Source organism: Amyelois transitella, chromosome 13 (genome assembly GCF_032362555.1).
Source record: "Amyelois transitella isolate CPQ chromosome 13, ilAmyTran1.1, whole genome shotgun sequence".
Lineage (NCBI taxonomy): Eukaryota > Metazoa > Arthropoda > Insecta > Lepidoptera > Pyralidae > Amyelois > Amyelois transitella.
Genome location: NC_083516.1, coordinates 2,733,414 through 2,746,833, shown reverse-complemented (window position 1 = coordinate 2,746,833; position 13,420 = coordinate 2,733,414). Strand labels below are relative to the sequence as shown.

The window sequence follows — 13,420 nt, the reverse complement described above, 5'->3', positions numbered from 1 at the left end:
CTTCACAGCTGTTCTTATCGATCCTATCACCCCCCTCCCATTCCCTCTAACAATTCCCCTGCAATCCAGTTACTTACACCACTGACACACAAAAACTATAAAATATACCTATGCACTTAAAAAATGAGTGTATAAAAATGAGATCTGATGTGGAAATTTAAATAACGAAGTGTAATTTTGATAAAGGAAATTTAGGTTATAATGTGCTAGTGCCGTGACGAACTAAACATGGATGGACTTAGCGCTGGTTTGCATAGAAGGAACTTCATAAGTGCTCATGTAGACGAGATACCAATGGACACAATCCGATTAGTGTCTCCCATAAATAGGTTCGCAATTTTCCAGGGTAACTTTAGTATTGATGACGATGATTATCCGGAAAAGTGAGTACTAACAAAAAGAAAATTAGGATAAGTCTGTGTTGATGTTTAGATCGGCAGGTAAGACTGTTATGTAGGTAGATACATACATACATACATAAAATCACGCCTCTTTCCCGGAGGCGTAGGCAGAGACTACCTCTTTCCACTTGCCACGATCTCTGCATATTTCCTTCGCTTCATCCACATTCATAACTCTCTTCATGCAAGCTCGGCGGTTTCGGGTACTTTTGACCTGACCCTTTACCAGGACGTAGGTAGATACCAGCGAAATTAATTAACACACATTCCTTCTTTCTCCTGGCCCGGTAACATCCTCACCTCTTTGGAAAGGACCTTGGGGTGCGCCTACAGATATGATCATAAAAGGTGAGTCAGGATTTTACACGAAGCGACTCTCGTCTGACCTCCGCAAACTTTGCAGAGGAACTTAACCTGTATTGTATCATGTCGAATACACACATTTATGACGTCTTATTCCTTAACGGAATAAACGAAAATACTTACTTGAAGGCCACGTTAATGACTGTTGTAGTAAGTTGTTGGCTTAATGATAGAATTGAGATTCAAATTGTGACAGGTTGCTAGCCCATCGCCTCAAGTAAGTCATCAGTCAGTTACGACATCTATGGGAAAGAGATGGAGTGGTCCTATTTTTTTTTTCTATAAGTGCCGGGAACCACACGTCACTTTTTAGATACAATCAGTATTTAAAAAAGGGCCGTGTGGTTCCCTAATCTTAATTAATATTCTAATTATATAATTTCTATTGCAGGCCATACAAAGTCCGAACGAAGGCAATAATTATAGCCCTGGTGGTACTAGTGTTCGTCTCAGCTCTGAGCGGGTACCTCATCGGCAGCGGGGACTACAGAGCCTGGAAGAGATCCGAGCCCCCGGACCCGGTCAGACCCCTGCAGCCTTCAGCTTCAAAACTACACGTGTTCCAAAAAGCTGCAGTGTGCACCGACGCGCCACAATGTTCCCTGATTGGCAGGTAAGAGCTTTTTGTAAGATACTAGCTTTTGATCGCGACTCCGTCCACGTGGTTTCTTTTTTCGCAGTAAAAAGTAGCCTATGTTCTTCCACAGAGTCAAGTATATCTCTGTACCAAATGTTATTAAAACCGGTTCTGTGGTTTAGGCGAGAAAGCGTTACAGACAGACAGATTACTTACGCATTTATAATATTAAATTTGAAACTTCTCTTTCTTTCACATTTGGGAACCTAATCATTGCATAATGGCCAAAGCTGCAATAAATGAATTTTTTTAGTCGCCTTAACGATATTTAGGGAAAGAGATATGGAGTAGTCCTATCTTGTCAAAGTGCCGGTGCTCGGCGATTAAATTTATATTTTCGAAGTTTTTTTAAGGAATTTTTACTATTTAATTAGATATGTTTATTTATTTATTAAAAATCGATACACTTCTAAAAAACATGCGTATAAAATATATGGTAAATCATAGACTGTTCTGACATATGGAAGCTTGCTAGCTCTGTATTAATCTATTGGCATTTAAAAATATATGCCCTTAAGAAAACATAATTAAATAAATCTAAATATTAATCAATCTATAAAAATAAAGCGCGTAATATTATGTGAAAGTTGACATTTTACGTAGATCAATATAGTAGGTACATATATAATTAATTTTTTGTTGAGAAATTTTTGTGTCACCTATGTACGTATGTAGGTGAATCATAGGAAAACCTTATCAACATTCCAGAAAACACAAATTATTCTTTATTTGTTTTAATTCAATACAATTACGCCACAAAATCATATTATAGGAAATTTCATTGTAAAACAGTGTTGTCAAACAATGCAATATTATTGTTGTTACACGCACACATTCAACTGCTTATCGCATATATCTAAGGTGTTGCCGTCTGTCACACTTTTCCCTAGATTCAGGGTTGAATGAATCACGCAATGACATCGAAAAAGTCGATCGAGAACCAATTATATTTTAACTGAGCTTAAAGAAATTCTTCCTATCATGTTTTCTTTAAAAAAATATGGTAAAAAATAATATCATATAAGTTCAATTTAGTGAAACTTTCTTGCGATGCGAAATAATTCTACTTTAAATTTAATTTAATCTTACAATAAAACCTTTTTCTAAATAATGATGTCCTTATACCACATCTAACGAAATAAATACGAATAAATACGCATGTTACGAAAATTCGTAATGTTTGCTACGAACCATGTTTAAGTGCTACGACGTAGGCAGCTACGTAGCAGTGCTACGAATGAGTCCCAGTGCTACGATAAACATGATCCTTAAAATGCAAAAATGTGAAAACATTCCTATGAATTATTGTACCAATTTCATGGGTTTCTAGCTGGCATCACCAACCGGCTTCTCACACATAGACACATTTATAAATAAACAAACCTCCACCAACTCTCGTAACCGGGTCTCGTCTTCCACCAATCACCATTCGAGAATATTATCGACGCGCATGCGGTCAGTGACGTGTCTCTAGCAGCCTATAAAAACCCTGAGCAGCCGTCGTGCGCAGAACATTCGTGAAACAAACTGCGAGCGATCACGTCGTCGAGCGACTATAACCAGTGCTATCATAATAAATTTTAAAAAACCAAACGCAAATATGTCTGAGGCTTTCTTCGACGAGTACGACTACTACAACTTCGACCACGACAAGCACATCTTCTCTGGACACAGTGGCAAGCAACGCACCAAGAAGGAGGTGAACGAGCACACCAACCACTTCGATCCGTCCGGCCATTCCAGAAAGATCGTCACGAAGCTAGTCAACACTCAGAACAATAAGAAGGCGAGCAAGCATTAGACGTGAATTTTATGACTGACTATGGCTAGTGTAAGGACTTTTGTTATGCCGAGCGAACGGAGGATGTTGTGGCGTATCCCCGAGGAGTCTTCGGGAAGTCGCTTCTCTCAGAGATCAATGGAGCATCCAAGACGGTTCATGCTGACCCAAGCCTTCTACTTCGCTGGTTGTAACCACAGAACGCGAAGCACCTGTGAAGGCCACAGCTCAGCTGACCGGGAAGTATAATTATAAAGTCTAATTTTGGATTCAACACCGTTCCATGTTAATGATCTCAACTCTAACGGGCTTGTTGTAAAGCCCAAACTTGCTGTGTTATTATTCTTAGCTAGATTATTATGCGTTTAATTTGTACCTTAAGGTGCGAGACTGTTATAATAATTTAAGATAATAAAGATTTTAATTTATACGTTTTGTTTTCTTTATTATCATGTTTATTTAAAAGACTGTTTGCTTCCATGGCGAAAAACTAACATTTTCCAATTGACCTTGATCTTGGATAGGTATACCTATAAGTATTTACAAATATAGTACCTATCGTTGAGTTAGTATCCCATAATACATGTCTTGAACTTACTGTGGGATTAACTCAAGTGTGATTTGTCCTGTAACAAGTTTTTGCCCGTTGCTCTGCCGGAGTGAAAAATATCCAATGTCCTTTTCTGTACTCCATAATATACCTAAGTAGGCATAAAATTTCAAGTATCCTGTTGCAGTAGTGAAGACGTAACAAACAAACCCCTGTTTTGTAATAATTATTGAGTTTTGGGATACATTTCAAGTCAAAACTATAACGTGTTGTGACAAGCTACTAATATAATATTCAGGTCGCCTACGCCTTGATGTTTGTACACAAAAAGAACCTTGGGTCCGTCCGGCCGAGGCAGCTGGCCTTGTCGGCTATATCAGTCCCGGTTTGTTGATCTTTTGCGCCGTATTATTGAATATATCGATAAAATATTAACCTTATTTTTTACTAGCTTAGACTCGTTGTTTCATTGTTACAAGATTATTCCTTACAGGGTAGACAAAGTCAATAATCTCGAAAGCTCGTAAAAAGAATATCAAAATCTAGCAGTTTAGATGCGAAAGCGCAACAGACAGACTTACTTTTGTATTTATAGCTTAGTAACATATGTTTGATGATGATATACAAAACTTCATCGTTTCGACTTTCTTGGTAAGATTATTGTTCAACCATAGAAATCAGAGAGTCTTATACGAGTATTATTGGGACACGACAACATGGGATGTTACATTTTTATTTGTTGAGGAAATTTTCTCTTTACAGCATGTGTTGACAATAAATACCTACTCATTTTCATTGGCTTCCATAAAAAAATTGCAAAATATGAATAAAAAAATTTATTTTCCCCCAAAATGGTTTTTCGGCTGATAGGTCTTACTTTAGTTTGATTGAAACAATATTTGATATTGATATTATAACATGTCCTAGGTTGAAAGTGTTTTTGCCATAAGATTAAACAATAAAAACATGAGTCATTTTAATGATCAAATAAGGAAATCCTTGACTAACATCTGATTTGATAAGTTCTAACTTGTTTGTAAATAGCGTACAATTGAGTGACAGGTTTATAAAGCAATTATGTGAAATAGGATTATAGTTACGAGTGGAAAAGGGAATATTAAAACAGTTTTGTAATATGGTTAGGATGTTAAAAGCAGGGCAAGACAGACGAACACATCTGTATCAAATCGGGAAAGATTCTGTGGAAAATCAGATCGTCAGTTTAATCAATTAAACTGACGAGCTTGCGTGAAAATAATAATTAATGAAAGGAAAAGTATGCAGGGATCGTGGCAAGTGGAAAGATGTAGATTATCTTAGACCGCCTAAATCCACACTGCGGGATGAGTCGACCAAGTAATAATATTATGTAATTTTTTCTTTATAATTGCTGCTTGTGGAGGCTATACCTACTCATACTGCTGGACCATACATTTTCATCCTTACGGCGTAAATAGAGCCAATAGTCTTGTAAAGACTGAAAGGTTATGTCCTGCTCTAAAGTTCAGTAGGATGATGTTGATAATTTTTACTTGCCTTGGACTATTTCTAGTTAGTTTTCATCGTAAACGGTGATATAACTGTTGCTGGCGGATTGCCAATCTAGACATGAATCCGATGCCATAAATCTATAAGAATACCTAAGCCCAAACCACTGGGCTTAGAAATTTAACATTCGGTTGGTTTTAGTGGTGGTCTTTCAGTGCACTAAGAAAAGATTTTCTGAAATTCCCGCTGCAAAGAAGTTGTCTTCGCCAATTATTTATTTTTTAATATATTTTTTATAAACGCAACACTTCATACACGCACTCTTTCACGCACGCACTGAATCCTATTCCTGTCCCACTCTCACTCCTATCCCAAATTTCGAAAAGAATTTAAAAAAAGCGCGCCATTCGTCTCCGCGCGCAACTGCACAGCTCGGTTGTAAATATTCTCAAAATTCATAAAAGACGCTAAAACTCTATTAAATACTCACCCCGGGGTTGGTCTGTGAAGTGCAGTGATTTGTGTTTCCCAAAAACTACCTTTTGGATCGTGGAAGATACCGGCGCTGGACGAGAGCTCGAGTTACGGACCAAAGGTACTCCTTGTCCATATTCTTCCGCGAGACCAGTAGTTAATTAGCCGTAGGACGCCCACTGCTGAACCAATGCCTCCGCCAATAATTTCCAACTCATTTTGTTGAAAGTAACCTGCATTCAACCTTTCCCCGCGGACTTTACCAGATCATCGGTCCATCTCGCAGGATCTCCTAAGCTGCGCCTGCCTCATCGACCCTCAGCTCTTCGAGAAATATTGCCTGCACATTGCCGCTTCAGATTGCTGGCACGAGTTGCTATGTCGATAACTTTCGTTGGTCTACGGATCTCCTCATACCTGATTCGATCTCGTAGAGTAACACCAAACACAGCTCTCTCCATAGTTCGTTGAATGACCCTGAGCCTACATTAAACGTGCGGTCATGTAGGGCAATAAAAACTTTCCCCTCTAGACATCAGGGGCAGACTAAAGTCGCGACCGGCACGAAATAAGTACTGCATTGCGTAGAGGGGTAGAAAATCCTTTTGACATTCAAAGATAAAGGTTATAATAAACTATGAATGTTAATTATTTCAACCTGAAGTTTTTTTAATGTTAATTGGCAGTTAAAAATATGTTAAGTGTATTTTTGATTACGACCACTTTCTTTTATTTATGATTTCTTTCAATGTTATTATTGCGGATTTAATCTCTCTAGCCCCTAGTATCAAATTATAATAACCATTAAAGCACTGGCTGTTGTTAGTAACTTTATATTGAACTAACTTATCTGTTAATTTATTCTTACAATTAAGCCTGGGTAGAAGGCACATAGGAATTAACTAGACCATCAACTCTCTCTCTCTCTCATCTCTGCGTGTTCCCAGTTGAACCCTCCAAGAAATGTTTCGGGGCCCGGGGTCTGCTTCCGACTTTTTCTCTCCACTTGGTTCGGTTTTCAGCGTCCTCGCATTTCAGTCCATTGGCTCGCATATCATCTTTTGCGACGTCCAGCCATGATCTATCATAGTCTATCATCTGATCTGAATAGACCATCAACTCTACGTCTTCAACTCTTCTAGACTACTATTGTTTTGCTAAATTTTCCATTGGACCGAAGCGGCAGTCACAAACTAATAGAACATATATTTTTTATCGTGGAAAAGTTCTTAAATATCACTTCTAAATATAAGACGATGTATCCAAACGCCGGCTGTTTCGCAATAAGTTTATTTCTTCACAGCGGAAGGAAGATTGGCCAATTGCTGCCTACATCCCACCCATCCTATGCACGTTTCTTGCACCGTGCATACTGACATGCATGTCTTACGTGGCTTGCATATTTTGTGCTATGTAATCAATTACATTGCTCAGCGTAATTCTTGGTTATTAAACTTTATTTTTAGGAGTTTGTAAGAAATCATCTTTTTTTATAAATAGTTTTACATTTCAATAGATATTTATATAACTTTAATGTGAAAAGATATCATAAGGATTGATATTATTTATCCTTGTGTAGTATTTATTAATGCTCAAAATGTAGCTGTTAATAAAAGTAATTTTTTCATGTAAAATTTCTTATTTTTAGGTAAGATGCTAATAACCTGTCACTATGCAAGAATTTTATAAGTAATAAATAAAATAAATAGTATATAAGGGACGAATAACATGGATGTCGTAAACGGCGACTAATTGATAGGTTTATAAACTTGGGATGCTTCTTTTGGGCGATGTGCTTATACTATTATTTGAATCTCGATTCTATCATTAACCCTCTTTGGGTTGGCTGAACATGACTATCAGTATTTTCAAGACGGTTGGCTCTATCTACCCTACAAAGGATATATAGATGTAACTATACGTGTGTATGTATGTATGTATAGGAGGAATTACACAGATTGAGTTAACCTCGAAATAAGTTCGAGCCTTGTGTTACGAGATACTCTACGATACTATATTTTATAATAAATAGTGGAAAGTCCTAGTGTATCAAAATTGATTGATGATAATTTTGTCCAGAGAAATACTCCAGAAAAATGGTTCCGCGGTAGACGCGGCCATCGCAGCTATGTTCTGCAACGGCCTTCTCAACCAGCAGAGCATGGGTTTGGGAGGGGGTTTCTTCATGACGGTCTACATCAAGAGCGAGGAGAAGGCGTATACTGTCAACGCCAGGGAATCCGCGCCTGGGGCCGCTACCACGGACATGTTCCATGGGAGTGCTGATAAGGCCACGAAGGGTAAGTAGATTAGATATTTATTATATAAGTTACATTAAATATCCTTCCATGCCGTGTGGATCCCGGCACCAATACAAAAAGAATAATACATCATCTCTTTCCCATGGATTTCGCAAAAGGCGACTAAAACTCAACTCAATCAAACTCAAGAACTATTGGACTGATTTTCATGATCTTTTACACTAAGACAGACGAAACCTTCAGAAGTAAGAAAGGATAACGTACTTTTTTCTAGAAATTATAATTGTTGTACACCTATTAGTTATCGTAGTTAAGTAAATAAGGTTGCATTAAAAAAAAGTAGGTAGGTACAATATTACGCAGTTTAATATGTAAGTAGTTGTTTTTATACCAGTAATTAAAGTATATTGTTAGCTCAGCACAGCTGTCCAAATAATTTACCGAATAAATAATAAAATTCCAAGCCCAACAAAAGACTATATAAAAATCCAGATTGTTATGAAATTAGGCCGGTGAGCTTGTTTAACCCGACTGCACCAGAAAGAGAGTTATGAGTGTTTTCATCCTCCTCCTGGCGATGGTCCCTATGAAGAACCTGGGAAACCAGGAATACTTGGGACAGGTAACCACCAGGCGCCACAAGTACAGACTCCTTCAAACCATCATTCAGGCCAAAATTAAAGGAAAGAGCAAATCCACACGGAGTTCTTGGCTCGCTGATCTCCGTCAATGGTTTCGAATCAGTACCACATCCCTATTCCGAGCAGCTATCTCGAGAATGCAGGTGGGTTTGACGATCGTCAACTTTCGCAAGAAGACGGCACCAGATGAAGAATAATCCCATATTCGCGGCAATCTTAATTCCCATGACGTGGTAGACAAAATACAAAAGAGCTGTCTACGCTGCTGCTGTCACGACTTGCGGAAGCATGAAGGCTAATTGGGGAACAATGCTTGATCTTGCTGTCTGCGCAGACCCCATTTATAAAGGGCGCAGATCGAAGTAATTCTGGCTGGACGTCGTAAAAGATGATATGAACAAAGTGGAGAGAGAACAGCTGGAAAGCGGTCTCCTAGCCTAGAACATGCGAAGATGAGAGATTCCATATACAAAATTCCGGAGTCAGTCTTTGATCACGATCCAGGAGTGGGTACATCAGATACACAAAGTGAATTATCCTTCGTACCTCCAAGAAAATCTAACCCAACCAATTCTTACTTACCTTATATGAATGTGTAATGTATATTTATTGGGCACGCTCAGGCATGCTTTTGTCGTTATTTTACTTTAATATCTGCAACATTGTAAGTGAGTACACTTATTTTAATGCCCGCAAACAATTTCGCTTGTCAAAATTCAAAATCGAGTAGGTAGCTCGTTTTCTCTACAAAGCTTTCACTTATATCTGGTTCAGATAGAATTAAAGTCAGCATTCCACTAAACTTAGCGATCGCAGATATATCTATTTATGTAAGACTAGCTGTAGCCCGCGACTTCGTCCGCGTAAATTTCGAGTTGAATCTTAATCATACAGTCAGATACAGACAGACAGACAAAACATTTAAAAATAATTATCTATCCGTTTCAGTCAAAATGTTAAATGTACAGACAAAATATTTTTACCGTATATTATATGTAGTTTTTAGTGAACCGATTTTGATAAAACAAACTTTAAATGTTTTTCTGAGTTAAAACAAAGCAACTGGTGAAAGTTTTAAGTAAATCAGTTCAGTGCTTTCGGAGATAATCGTGATCATACATACAGACAAGAAAATTTTTGCTTTCTATTATTTATTCTAAGTGTCCCTCTATCCATTTCAATCAAAAATACTAAATGTACAGACAAAATATTTTTACTGTTTTAGTATATGTACTTATAGATAATAAAAAAACTCACTCAAAGATAACAAATCATTTACAAAATAAAAAAGTGGCAAGTAAAAGATGAAGTCTCTGGAGAGATGATGTCTCGACCTGTGCCTGCCTACCCCTCTTTCTCAGAGGCAACTATTACTAATTAGACTTTTTATCTAACATAATCTTTGTGCTCATACATCCAAACAGTAATCATATAATCTTTTGTCCCCAGGTCCATTAGCTGTAGGTGTACCAGGCGAGTTGCGTGGGATGTGGGCGGCGTACCAACGGTGGGGCAAACTCCCGTGGGACAGCCTGGTCACTCCAGCTATCGAGATCTGCCGGAACGGGTTCATCATGTCCAAGGCGCTTCACGACGGCCTGGAGAGCGCCCCTTTTATCAAAAATGATCGACATTTAAGGTACCTAACTAAAGTATATTTTGTTCGCGACTTTCGCTGTGGAGAAATACATTGGTAGTAAATAGTGTATATCGTTAATCTATAATTTCGTATTGTTTTTACGAGAGTTGAAACTTCGAAAGAATATTTGGTAGAACCCTGTCAACTTTGCCCCTTAGCATAGCACGCGCGACGCTCTTTTTATCGCGTGGAAAACTCTCATGTCTCATGACATAATAAAAAGCGCAACAGCGATAGATTTTCGCGCGATAAAAACGGTATCGCGCGTGCCATGCTAAGGGGGCTGTATATATAGGAATTAAGATCATAATCAAAAAGGCCGGGCTTCTCTCCAGAGAGATTTAGATAGGAAGGAACCAACACTTACGCCAGGAGACCTAAACATAAACAAACACGTTCATCTTATAAATAAAATTCTCGTGTCACAATGATCGTTCCCGTACTCCTACGAAACTGTTTGACCGATTCTCATGAAATTTGTGAGCATATTGAGTAGGTCTGAGAATCGGCCAACGTCTATATTTCATGCCCCTTAGTGATAAGGGTTGTTAACCCTTAACATTTTTTTTAACAAGAAAGTACTTAAAATGAATTTATATGGCAAAACAACAATTGCCGGGACAGCTTGTAGTAAAATAAAAACATTATTTCAAGGTCCGAACAATGGAAAAGAACTTGTTTTTCACAAATAGCATAAGATTAACTATTTTTAAATAATCAAGTGGAAAGATATCGGTTTCCATATCGGTGTGGAAACTGCGCAGTTAGTAATTTAATACTTGCCTTCTTGCGTAACACTAGATAGACTAGACTTTTGCCCACGGCTTGGCTCACTATGGAAGTACCCAATTGCTAGAAATAAATGCATCTTACTACAAATCAAAGTACCTATAGCTTAAATTAAAAAATAAGGTTGAGAAGGTCAGACGGGAGTCGGAATACGAGTATGTCAGTCAGTCAATCATATTACTTTTATCCTTACGAGGTAGACAAAGCCAATAATCTTGAAAAGACTGGAAGGCCATTATTAGATGTATGCCCTAATGTTGGAATTGAGATTCAAAAAGTGACAGGTTACTAGCTCATCTCCTTAAAATCAGCTACTTATTACCTTTTCCTTTGGTTGACTTTTACAATCTGCACGGAAGGAGAAGCAGCTGGCACTCACTATGTTATTCTTTGCACGATAAATGTGCTACTATTCCCTTAATTGCCTTTAACGATTTCCATGGGAACGTTATGGAGTGGTTCTTATTTATTAGATACGATTATACAAACAAGTCTGGACACCGTTCAGATTACTTGTAACTACAGATTTATAAGCGTGATTTATTTTTAAAGAGAGTTACTTTCATATGTTTGTACTTCTAACTTAAATATCCATATTATCCCAGGAAAATGTACTACGACGCAGACAAGGGCCAGTTCTACCGACCAGGGAGCCTGGTGAAGCCTAGTGAGCCACTCTGTGCCACTCTTCAAAGGATAGCTGAGAAAGGAGGTGATGAGCTGTACAACGGCTCCCTGGCTGACGACTTCCTTTACGACCTTCAGAAGGTGGGCAGCATCATCACGGCTGAGGATTTGAAGAATTATCAGTAAGTTTATTTTTAATGTTGTGAGATTTTGGCGTAAACATCGTGTTATGAAATCAAGGAAGGAGTGTATATACGTGTGTACCGTATATAAGTACAATATTGGGTAATCACATAAGTATTTATCCGTGACAAGGTAACAGTTTCCAAAAAACTAAAACGCATCGCTGATGGATCAATTTTCTAATTTTGCGTACGTATGTATAAAAGAGGTACCTAAAATATACATATGTATGTATGTTGACATAAGGTAACTACATTTATTTCTATCAACCGAATGGCTACGGAATTTCGCCGTATCTAGAAAGTGGACGCTTATGGTTTTATTAACGGATATTTGAAAACAAAATAAAAACTCTTAATCTTCTTAATGTGAATCACGAAATATTGCAACACTGACTGACTATGACTAAAATTATTACAATTCATATTTTATGTATTAGAAAATGATTTACTGAGAGAGTGATATCAGGTATTTTGTGTTTGAGTCATATAACTACTTACTCGTATTTCACAACAGATACCTATCCAACTAGATGACTGTCTCACTTATCCTTATCAAAACTAATACTTACGTGACAAAATCATCGTACTGTTCTTAGTAAAATCGTATACTTAAAGTGTGCTAATTTTAACTATACTTAACTAAAATTAAGTATAGCACACATGTAGTTCGCTACTTCAACCCTGTTCGTAACCTAACCTAACCAAATGATACTAAAGACAAAAATAACGAATAACAGCTGCCTGCCTGTTGCACTAGAAAATGGTTGTTAGTGAGATGTTATATTCTTTAGTCGCTTTCTACTATATTCAAAAGAAGTAGTGGTTTTACTCTATCATACTTGCAAGATTATTTATAAAGGCTATCTATTTGAAAATATTTTTTCTCTAGGCTTACTTTTTTATATTAAGTTAGGTCTCCCTAAACAGGAAAACAACTCAGATATTTCATGAAAAGAGTGCAAGCAGTTATTTTTCACATTATTTCCATTGTTCAAGTAAAATATGAATAATATTTGAACACCTGTCTAACCATACGTGTGACTCATTTCTTTTCATAGTTTTGAAAACAATAAATCGAGATACGGTTGTAGTCTTTTGTTTCATTCATTATAGTATAGTAGGTTAATAACATTATTTGTGTCATAAAAATAGTAGGTTAATAACATTATTTGTGTCATAAAAATTATTGAAATATCAGCTTTAATACCATGGTTTTTGAGCCATTTCACATTATGGTAAGGAAACAAAAATATCTGAGTCAACATTTTTATTCATTGCATCAGACTTATTAATGAAAACTTAGGTATTACCTACAAATGTGGATTATTTTGACCTCGTCAATCAAATTGAGTACCATAATGGTACATAACAATCGATAAAATTAAGAAAGTAGATTGGTACCTACTGTTTTAATAAAAACAGCGTAATAAAATAATAACATTCAAGTGAATGAGAGAAACTTAGTGAAATTTTTTGGAGGATTAACTCTTACAGACATACAATAAATGAAACAAACTTAACCGCTTTATAATATTAGTTTAAATATAGGCAAACCTACTATAAATAAAAAGATTATAATGTAAGT

The 13,420-nt window shown here is 37.0% G+C and overlaps 2 protein-coding genes across 6 annotated transcripts in view; both read left to right on the top strand.

Annotated features, from left to right (window-relative positions):
* LOC106138315 (glutathione hydrolase 1 proenzyme) overlaps positions 1-13,420 on the top strand; it is a 29,857-nt gene that overhangs the window by 10,285 nt on the left and 6,152 nt on the right. For 4 of the 5 annotated variants that reach the window (XM_013339444.2, XM_060947271.1, XM_060947269.1 and 1 more), the window contains exons 3-6: positions 1,156-1,377; positions 7,773-7,993; positions 10,045-10,234; positions 11,629-11,832. In XM_013339444.2, the coding sequence (XP_013194898.2) occupies positions 1,156-1,377; positions 7,773-7,993; positions 10,045-10,234; positions 11,629-11,832 (837 nt within the window). Of the gene's footprint in view, positions 1-56; positions 384-1,155; positions 1,378-7,772; positions 7,994-10,044; positions 10,235-11,628; positions 11,833-13,420 lie in introns of those variants that run through there. The other variant, XM_013339441.2, reaches the window with a different exon arrangement.
* LOC106138316 (nuclear protein 1) lies at positions 2,896-3,611 on the top strand. The gene has a single exon (XM_013339445.2). The coding sequence runs from the start codon at positions 3,002-3,004 to the stop codon at positions 3,200-3,202; it is 201 nt and encodes a 66-aa protein (XP_013194899.1). The 5' UTR covers positions 2,896-3,001; the 3' UTR covers positions 3,203-3,611.